Raw genomic sequence first — 10,825 nt, 5'->3', positions numbered from 1 at the left:
TTTCTTTTAACTTATTAATGCTATTATGAATGTGATAATGGAATTGCACATCAGTAAAATTTACATTGAAATATATGAGTGTTTGTCTTTGGTAACCTTACACGAATGCAATACGGAAGCGTTTTGGAACCCACAATCTGATAATGCTGAGCAAAAGAAAGTCAAAATTCGAGCTACAAAAACTTAAACTTTAATCAAAGAGTACAGTATTGATTTGAAAATTATAAAGATAAGTTTTAAAGATAAAAAGTCACAATAACAACACAAAAGAACAAAACTTAACAATCAAAATAACTGCTAAAAAACTACATTATAGATTGCTGCAACCTTTTGAAAGTAACATAAAAAATAGTTTGACACTACACAAAACGTAAAAAAGAAAAAAGATAAAATGTTCATTTATTACATAATATCAGATGTTTCCTCAGAGAGCTTCTCCATTTGAACTCTTTCCCACAGATGTGGCATTGCAGGGTCGCCGCTTTATGTATGATCTCGTGTTGCCTAAGATACTTCTTTGTCAAGAAAGACTTGCTGCATATGTCACACTGGTAAGCATTCCCGTTGGGTTGTTTACAAACATCGTGTTTGATATGGTATGCGAGGTCTTTCTTATAATAAAAACTTTTGTGGCAGTCTTCACACGTGTACGATTCCCCAATCCCATGCTGTTTGAGAGTGTGAGCATTTAAATTAGCTTTCGTGGGGAATGACATGGTGCAGTGAGGGCATTTTGAACCTACATCATACCCATGCACCCGCATGTGTCTGGTTAAACTCCACTTGGTGGGGAAATCCTTCCCGCATTCCTCGCATATGGCCCTGTAAATACAGAAAGGGATCATGAATCAACCTATAAAACAATGAAAATGTGATAAAAATCAAAATCAGAAGTTGCCCATTAGCATTGTTTTATTAATTTGAACACACAACTATTCACCTATTTTGTTAAAAAGGCCTAATGATGACATCAAGGAGTCATAAAAAGAAAGCTACACTGTAGCTTTATACAGTGTGGCAATAATGTACCGCTAGGCGGGCTCCAACCCGCGATTCTCGACTCACTGATCCGCCGCTCTACCGACTGAGCTAAACAGACTTTCCTTTTCGCAAGAAAGCGACCGTATCACTATGTGCAATTAAACCTGCTACATTGTACATGCGTGCCATACTATATTGTACATGTATACATCTTAATTTCTTACGATAGGAGGTCTGGCAAAATGCAAAAGCAATGTAAGAGCAAAAAATATCATGTACCTAACTTATGAAATATAAAACGCGTTTAAACACCGTCAAATTAGCCAAACCTGAAAATTCATCATACCAAAACCAGTGGTGTCCAAGACCACGCATACCAATGATTGCGTACACTAACTTCAAACGTTCGTTTCTCTAGACACAATGCTATCAGGCATCAGAAACTGGGTTGATCTTAATTCTTAAAGAATTTCAAAGTGATTCTTTTTGTCATTTGGCTGCTCAATCGGGCTGAAATTGTATATATATCCAAATATACCGTTGTTTTGAAGCGAAGTGCTGTTTTCTACCAGAAAATCTCGTAGTTTTTCTTCAATAGATTTTTAACTAAACACTGACAGTAAATATCTTCTGCATTTTTGGGAACTGCAAACATTTTATCACCGAAATGCAATAGTCATGAACATCATATATTAAGCATACAAGAACCACAGAGGATTTTGTACCTACCTTTGGTTGCCGAAGCGTAGATTTTCCGCCATCTTGGAATGCGCATACCTAAATACACCTTCGCATACCAAGACACGTTCGACCCCCTGATGATGAAGTCAAATTCACATCTTAACATTTCAACATCTTTTTAATGTGGCAACAAGAAGCATAAGGTATTTGAGATGATACATATAATTTGTGTCACAATTTTAAACCTGAATAAAAGCAAGTTCTCAATAAATACTGTAATAATATCAATTTCTCAATAAATACTCTTAAGTATAGCAATGAGTCTTTTAATGCTATGTTAATCATGGCAATTTGTAGTAGCATGGGCAGGAAAAAACAGCAGAAATAAATCTTATGTCTAGGCTATTGAGACCTTTTTCTCTTTCTCCCTTGGGTGGTCTCTATTGACAGGTTTAATAGTAACTTAGACACAGATTACGGTCAAACCTGTCTAAAAAGACCACTTAAGTATCTGTACCTGTGATATACAGTCAAACCTATCTATAAAAACCACCAAAATATCTGTACCTGTGATATATAGTCAAACATGTCTTTAAGGACCACCCAGGTACCTGTAACTGTGATATACACTCAACCTGTCTATAAAGACCACCCAAGCATCTGTACCTGTGATATACACTCAAACCTGTCTATAAAGACCACCCAAGTATATTTACCTGTGATATATAGTCAAACCTGTCTATAAAGACCACCCAGGTATCTGTACCTATGATATACATTCAAACCTGTATATAAAGACCAACAATGTATCTGTACCAGTGATGCACAGTCAAGTATATCTGTACCTGTGGTATACAGTCAAATCTGTCTATAAAGTCCACCCAGGTACCTGTAACTGTGATATACTGTCAGACCTGTATATAAAGACCACCTAAGCATATGCAACTGTGGTGTTAAACCTGTCTATAGAGACCACCCAAGCCTCTGTACCTGTTTTATACAGTCAAACCTGTCTATAAAGACCACAAAAGTATCTGTACCTGTAGTATAGTCAAACCTGTCTTTAAAGACTACCCGGATATCTGTACCTGTGATATAAGTTAAACCTGTCTATAAAGACCACTCAGGTATCTATACCTGTGATATACAGTCAAACCTGTCTATAAAGACAACCCAAGTATATGTACCTATGGTATACAGTCAAACCTGTCTATAAAGACCATCCAAGTATCTGTACATGTGATATAAGTTAAACCTGTCTATAAAGACCACTCAGGTATCTATACCTGTGATATACAGTCAAACCTGTCTATAAAGACAACCCAAGTATCTGTACCTATGGTATACAGTCAAACCTGTCTATAAAGACCACCCAAGTATCTGTACCTGTGATATACAGTCAAACCTGTCTATAAAGACCACCCAGGTATCTGTACCTGTGATATACAGTCAAACCTGTCTATAAAGACCACCCAAGTATCTGTACCTGTGGTATACAGTCAAACCTGTCTGTAAAGACCACCCAGGTATCTGTACCTGTGGTATACAGTCAAACCTTTCTATAAAGACCATCTTAGTATCTGTACCTGTGATATATAGCAAACCTGTCTATAAAGACCACCCAAGCATCTGTACCTGTGGTATACAGTCAAACCTGTCTATGAAGACCACCCAAGCATCTGTACCTGTGGTATACAGTCAAACCTGTCTATAAAGACCACCCAAGCATCTGTACCTGTGATATACAGTCAAACCTGTCTATAAAGACCACCCAGGTATCTGTACCTGTGGTATACAGTCAAACCTTTCTATAAAGACCATCTTAGTATCTGTACCTGTGATATATAGCAAACCTGTCTATAAAGTCCACCCAGGTATCTGTACCTGTGATATACAGTCAAACCTGTCTATAAAGACCACCCAAGCATCTGTACCTGTGGTATACAGTCAAACCTGTCTATAAAGACCATCTTAGTATCTGTACCTGTGATATATAGCAAACCTGTCTATAAAGTCCACCCAGGTATCTGTACCTGTGATATACAGTCAAACCTGTCTATAAAGACCACCCAAAGCAAAGAAGTCTTTAAACACAGGTCAATATGATGATACTGAACATTTGGGATCTAAGAGTCTTGTTAAGGTGCTGGTCTTTATAGAGTGGTGTCTGGTGAGTTTTATTTTGGTGGTGTTTATAGAGAGGTGTCTGCTGGGTTTTATTTTGGTGGTGTTTATAGAGAGGTGTCTGCTGGGTTTTGTTTTGGTGGTGTTTATAGAGAGGTGTCTGCTGGGTTTTATTTTGTTTATTTTGGTGGTGTTTATAGAGAGGTGTCTGCTGGGTTTTATTTTGGTGGTGTTTATAGAATAGAGAGGTGTCTGCTGGGTTTTATTTTGGTGGTGTTTATAGAGAGGTGTTTGCTGGGTTTTATTTTGGTGGTGTTTATAGAGAGGTGTCTGCTGGGTTTTATTTTGGTGGTGTTTATAGAGAGGTGTCTGCTGGGTTTTATTTTGGTGGTGTTTATAGAGAGGTGTCTGCTGGGTTTTATTTTGGTGGTGTTTATAGAGAGGTGTCTGCTGGGTTTTATTTTGGTGGTGTTTATAGAGAGGTGTCTGCTGGGTTTTATTTTGGTGGTGTTTATAGAGAGGTGTCTGCTGGGTTTTATTTTATTATTGGGACTATAGGACTGGTTACTAACAAATAATACAACAGTTTACATTAATTATTCAGAGTGTTGACATTTTCACGTCATATATCCACCTAAGACAATAAGTGCTAATAAATGTGTAACTACTCGGACACATCTGAGACACTTTGAAAGCTGACTTAGTGAAAATAACCACATACAAAATATCTATAGTACAGGAGATCTCCCATCTTCATATTGCTATATTTCTGTGAACACTTTCATGGCGTTCACAAAACACAGTCAACATTTCGAAAATATACAACAATATTCTCACCATAGCATTTTTAAAACAACATGCAACAGAGAGCCAAAGGAATTCAGCCACATCAAATACTTAGTTCATGTATTTTCACAAAAGAGTAATCTGTCCATATACATGAAGATTATTTGTTGATTACACTGCATCATTTTCTGTGTAATCTGACAACATACAGTATCAAGCGTATTTCAAAAATTCTATTTCAAAAATAGGAAATTTGTAATTTGACATAAAGTACTGAAAATTTATACATATAATGAGTTTGATATACTGTAACAAGCGGTTTGTGAAGATACATGAAAAACTTATATACTTATGTCCAAATACGTGCATCACTGGATACAATTAGCATTCATCAGCTTGGGGGCTCATTATCCATATTGGGTTTTCTTCTTTGATGAATTTTTTCTGAAGTCATGATTTCAAGTTCACGATTTTTCCAGAAGTCAAGGTTCTGTTTTACATGCATGGTATTATCAGCGACTCTGGGATCAGGTTTTCCGTAGTCTGGAGGGTTTGCGAAGGGGTCGTATCCAAGAGTTTTTAACATTGGAGCGATGGCTGCCATATCAACTTTATCTTGTTTTGGTATGTGCTCCACCCACCGACTCAATGCCTCGATATTGACTGGGCGAATCACCTGGTCCGATGATTTTTCTGTCCTGTCAACAAATCAGCAATGGTTACACAATTATACAACTTTGACTTGAAAAATATTATAGAAATGATTTTTAATTTTATGAAGATTTATGAAAAAAATATCTGATAGTTAACTCAATTTATTTTAAGAAATGCATTACCCTAATTGTTTGTACCTTTATCTGGTTTTTTTCAGTCCTATGCACTAGTTATGACTACGTTATAAACAGATAGCTATCAGTACCCAGATACATCTGTACTGGCCAATGTATAGGACACATACCGTATTCGCCGTAATTAGCGCCCAAAGCGCTTAAATAATTGTAACAAAGAGGGACGCTTATTATAATTAATGAACCGAAATGTAAGTAGTGGACGAAAACAGTCAGCCATATTTTAAATCTTTCTGTAGTCATGGTACATTAAAGGATTTGTGCAGTCAAAAATGATAATTTCAGTTTATACTGGAAATGGCTTTATTTGACCATGTAGAAACCTCTCCGTGCCACGCGCGACCAGAATAACCTGTAAACCGCCGATATCAAGGTCAAATTTTCTGTCCACCCGATTATGCATATTTTCTAGCTCTAAACCGTGTGACGTCACAATAGTCCGTGGCTTATAGCTGTACTATAACTGATGTGCTATCACTTACATCGACGGTCACAGATAAAGCCGATATAAGTTTTTTTATGACTACTTTTGAGTAAAGTTATTCGTACAATAACTTTGGCTCGAATATGAATAACTAAATGAATGAAATTCGATGTCTCAAATACTCTAATTTATGCTCTAATAGCAGGTATCTACGTGTAATTATGAAAGAAAATCCACATAGAAATAAAAGTTTTAGATTTTTTGTCGAGGAGTTCAGCAACGAATAAGCTTTAATTAGATAATATTATCCTGTATCTTTGATACATTGTGAACTGCAAAGTTTGTGACTGTAATATGAAATGTTACGTAACAATTTAAGAAATCCTTGATTAAAGCATCAATGATATGATGCTTAACATACGTACACACCGATGATTGATTATTACAAACATTGTGTTGTGTGTTGCTAACCGAATAAATCGAGATACATTTATTACAATACCGTAAAACGTTTCAACATATGATAGAAAGAATTTATTTTTGATATTAAAAAAGATCTAAATATTGAAATATTTTTAATTAATTAAGCAAAACAAACTGTTTTTCAGACCGTGCGGTCGCTTTCAATTTATAATCGGTATAAGAGTAGATACTCCGATATAGATTTATATTATGTAATACCTGGACCAGGATGTTGTTTACCTGTACACAACGCCATTCATTTAACTCACCTGTAATTACCTGGCCGCGGGCAATTTGCTATTCGGTTGACTATATCGGGTATTTGCTATGTCTTACTGTCAATCAGGTTAGGACATCTGTTAATTGGATTGTGATTTGAATTATGGAAACCCCGTATATCTATGCTCTAGGTTTTTTATTGTCACCTCCATTTTTAAAATGAAGATGTAAAAGCAAATGGAAGTAAACTATACCTGATCATACCTAAGAATATATATTACATACACATATATAAATGTCGTACACAGGTAAAACAAAAATGGAAGGTGACTTATTCAGAAGCAAAAATGGTTCTAAGAACTATTTCAACTAAAGGTTTAACCTTAAAAAACTATTCCAGTCTAGTACTGTAATTACAGAATCGTGGCATATAGCAATCTTCTGTAATTTCTAAGGTATCAGTAACAAGAGATCCCAGAGGGATCTTGGCGCCCACCAAAGAATGATCTACATCTGACAATGGAAAGATGGATCTTTTCTCTGCTTTTCAAACTTTTACTACAAACTTCATATAAAATTTGAAAAAGATCCTTTCATTACTTAATGAGATATATGGCAGTAACAAACTTCAATTATCAAAATCCAAGATGGCTACCTGTTGGCCATCTTGTTCAGCAATTGGCCCCAAAATGCAATATATATGCACAACTAAGGTCCTAGGGGAAATTTGAGACAGATCGTTTCAGTACTTTCAGAGAAATAGCAGTAACAAACTTCAATAATCAAATTCCAAGATGGCGGCCAATCGACCATCTTTTCCACTGTATGGTCTGAAAATGCAATATGCACAACTAGGGACCTAGGGGAACATGCACATGAAATTTGAGACAGATATTTCAGTACTTTCTGAGAAATAGTGGTGATAAAACTTCAATTACCAAAATCCAAGATAGCTGCCTGTCGGCCATCTTGTCCACCGATCAGTCCCAATATGCAATATGCACAACTAGGGACCTAGAGGAACCTACAAATACAATTTGAGACAGATCCTTTCAGTACTTTCTAAGAAATAGCGGTAACAAATTTCAACTATCAAAATCCAAGATGGCGGCCTGTCAGCCATCTTGTTCACCGATCAGTCCGAAAATGCTGTATGCACAACAAAACCTCTAGGGGAACATGCACATGAAATTTGAGACATATCCCTTCATTACTTTCTGAGAAATAGCGGTAACAAACTATAACTATCAAAATCCAAGATGGCTGCCTGGCGGCCATCTTGTTGGCCGATCGGTCCCAAAATGCAATGTGCACAACTAGGGACCTAGGGGAACCTGCACACGAAATTTGAGACAGATCCCTTCATAATTTTCGGAGAAATAGCGGTAACAAACTTCAATTGTCAAAATCCAAGATGGCGGCCTGGTGGCCATCTTGTTGTCTGATCGGTCCAAAATTGCAATATGCACATCTAGGGCCCTAGGGCAACCTATATATGAAATTTGAGAAAGATCCCTTCAGTACTTTCTGAGAAACAGCGGTAACAAACTTTAACTATAAAAAATCCAAGATGGCTGCCTGGCAGCCATTTTGTTGACCGATCAGTCCCAAAATGCAATATTCACAACTAGGGCCCTAGGGGAACCTGCACATGAAATTTGAGACATATCCCTTCATTACTTTCTGAGAAATTCGGTAACAAACTTTAACTATCAAAATCCAAGATGGCTGCCTGGCGGCCACCTTGTTGACGATCGGTCCAAAAATGCAATATGCACAACTAGGGCTCCAGGGCCACCTACATATGAAATTTGAGAAAGATCCCTTCATTACTTTTTGAGAAATAGCGGTAACAAACTTTAACTATCAAAATCCAAGATGGCTGCCTGGCGGCCATCTTCTTGACCGATCGGTCCCAAAATGCAATATGCACAACTAGGGCCCTAGGGGAACCTACATATCAAATTTGAAAAAGATCCCTTTGGTACTTTCTGAGAAGTAGCGGTAACAAGAATTGTTAACGGACGGACTGAAGGAAGGACGGACGGAAGGACGGACGGACCACGGACGAAAGGCGATTTGAATAGCCCACCATCTGTTGATGGTGGGCTAAAAATTCTAAGCATGTATTTTCACCGTTTCGAATCTAAATGTACATGTATAGTCATTCAGAAGGGTTACAACATTATCACACTAAATATGCTTATCTAAATATCACTTAGTATATTTTTAAAAAGGTACAAGATATTATATCTATTTATAATGCCTGTATACAAGTAATTTCAATTTTTATTTGAACACTTTATGTGGTTACTTTTTGGATTATACGATAAATGTTCATATATCATACTATTAAATCTCTGTAAGATATACAAAACGGTCGACAATGAATATACTATTTTAAGGATTTAGTATAATTTTGGAATAATGAATTGAAATCTACACTTAAACTGTGATTTAGGAACATATATCAGAAATACCATTGATGTATTTCTGCTTTTTAGTAAACGTTATGGATAAAGTTTCAAAGGCAACAATATAGATATACATATTATTTTCGGTATAAGTTCGGTACTGTTACTCCAATATCACATAACTGATAACCGTCCACTTTTTATTTTTACTCAAAAACTTTGCCGTGTTTGCAACGTTATAGCAGAAGTTTAAAATATAAACACTGATTCTAGATATATTCATGCTAAATTTTTGGGATTTCACTCGTAAAAAGATAGTGTTTTTTTATTACACTGAAATTTACATCATATGCTATCTAAATCTCAGTCCAGACTGATCCGAACATCATTTTGATATCGCTATCACATTGGACTGATTATCTAATCTAAAGTTAGATATATGCTTGTCTGAATTTTTTAAGTGGTGTAAATTGAATGTTTTGAAACTGAAAATATCTACATCATAAAGTTAGAATAACCATTTACTCGAAAAACTCAAATTGTAGATCTAACGTATACGTATATATGCTGTATACATGTATAGTACTAGGCTTACCTTGTGTAGCCGCGGACTACTCTGACATCACAAGACCACGTGACCACCTAGCTCATTATCTCTGAACCGTAGTCGACACTACCCGTAAATCACAACCAAAACCAACCGATAGTGCTAAAAGATAGTCGATTCGTTGGGTGGGACTTTATTTTTCATTCATCCAAAGCAATATCCTGACATATTAATCCTTTAATCTGTTGCAGTAAACATGCATATACCTTTTATCCTATGAGACACATTATTATGTCATGCTTCACATGTAAAAGACTGGCAAGTTCATGTAATATGGGATACAATGCTGATGTTAGAGGCATCACATGTTGTAAAATATATTCTTAAACCCATGGGATGGGTGTTTATACACCTTCAACTCTTCTTTAGAACAGGGGGAGGACGCTAATTACGGCGAATACGGTAGGGGCTAGCTGGTGGTAGTGAGAAATCAATACTATAAAATGTCTTATCCACCCAACAAGGCTTAGGAATTATGGACCTCAAAAATGACCATGTTTTAATAAAATTACACACATAGATGAATATTTATGGATTATACATTCTGTATTTATTCAGCCTGAATGACAGCCCTGGTCCAGATCACAATCAATATACTATTAGTGTTAGTAGAAATGCCTTAAGTGGCATAATAGTCTTGAAAATGTTTGTCATGTTATTTATATAAGATACAAGAGTTGTGTAAATGGGCCTGTATTGTTCCTTAGACCACTCTATGTAATTAAATTACTATGTACACACCAGGATAAAGATCTGTACTTTACAAATATTGACTTTTTGTAGGATAATACCGGGAATTGTTACTGAGAATGGTAGTATTTCCAAGTCTAAAGACTAAGGGAAATATCTCCTTTCAAAGGTTTAACAATTCTACAACAAGAGATCCCAGAGGGATATGAGTGCCCACCAAAGAATGATCTATGTCTGACAATGGAAAGATGGATCTTTTCTCTGGTTTTCAAACTTTTACTACGTACATTCTACATATGAAATTTGAGAAAGATCCTTTCCTTACTTTCTGAGATATATCGCAGAAACAAACTTCAACTATCAAAATCAAAGATGGCAGTCTGTCAGCCATCTTGTTCACCAATTGGTCTTTAAATACAATGCACGACTAGGACCCTAGGGGAACTTGCATGTAAAATTTGAGACAGATCCCGTCTGTACTTTCTGAGAAATAGCAGTAACAAGAAATGTTAATGGACGGACGGACAATGGACCATTAATTGATAAAAGGCGATTTGAATAGCCCACCATCTGACCATCTGATGATGGT

The 10,825-nt window shown here is 36.3% G+C and overlaps 1 protein-coding gene across 2 annotated transcripts in view; it reads right to left on the bottom strand.

Moving 5' to 3' along the window:
• Positions 1-230: 230 nt before the first annotated feature.
• Positions 231-10,825, bottom strand: part of LOC138331060 (protein-tyrosine sulfotransferase 1-like) — a 55,347-nt gene continuing 44,752 nt past the window's right edge. Inside the window, exons 3-5 of one of the 2 annotated variants that reach the window (XM_069278520.1) lie at positions 4,922-5,270; positions 1,711-1,796; positions 231-822 (exon numbers count right to left, since the gene is read on the bottom strand). In XM_069278520.1, coding sequence (XP_069134621.1) covers positions 4,964-5,270 — 307 coding nt within the window. In that variant the 3' untranslated portion in view covers positions 231-822; positions 1,711-1,796; positions 4,922-4,963. Of the gene's footprint in view, positions 823-1,710; positions 5,271-10,825 lie in introns of both variants that reach the window. The other variant, XM_069278519.1, reaches the window with a different exon arrangement.

Source organism: Argopecten irradians, chromosome 9 (assembly GCF_041381155.1).
Source record: "Argopecten irradians isolate NY chromosome 9, Ai_NY, whole genome shotgun sequence".
Taxonomy (NCBI): domain Eukaryota; kingdom Metazoa; phylum Mollusca; class Bivalvia; order Pectinida; family Pectinidae; genus Argopecten; species Argopecten irradians.
This window is presented reverse-complemented; position numbering and strand designations above follow the sequence as displayed.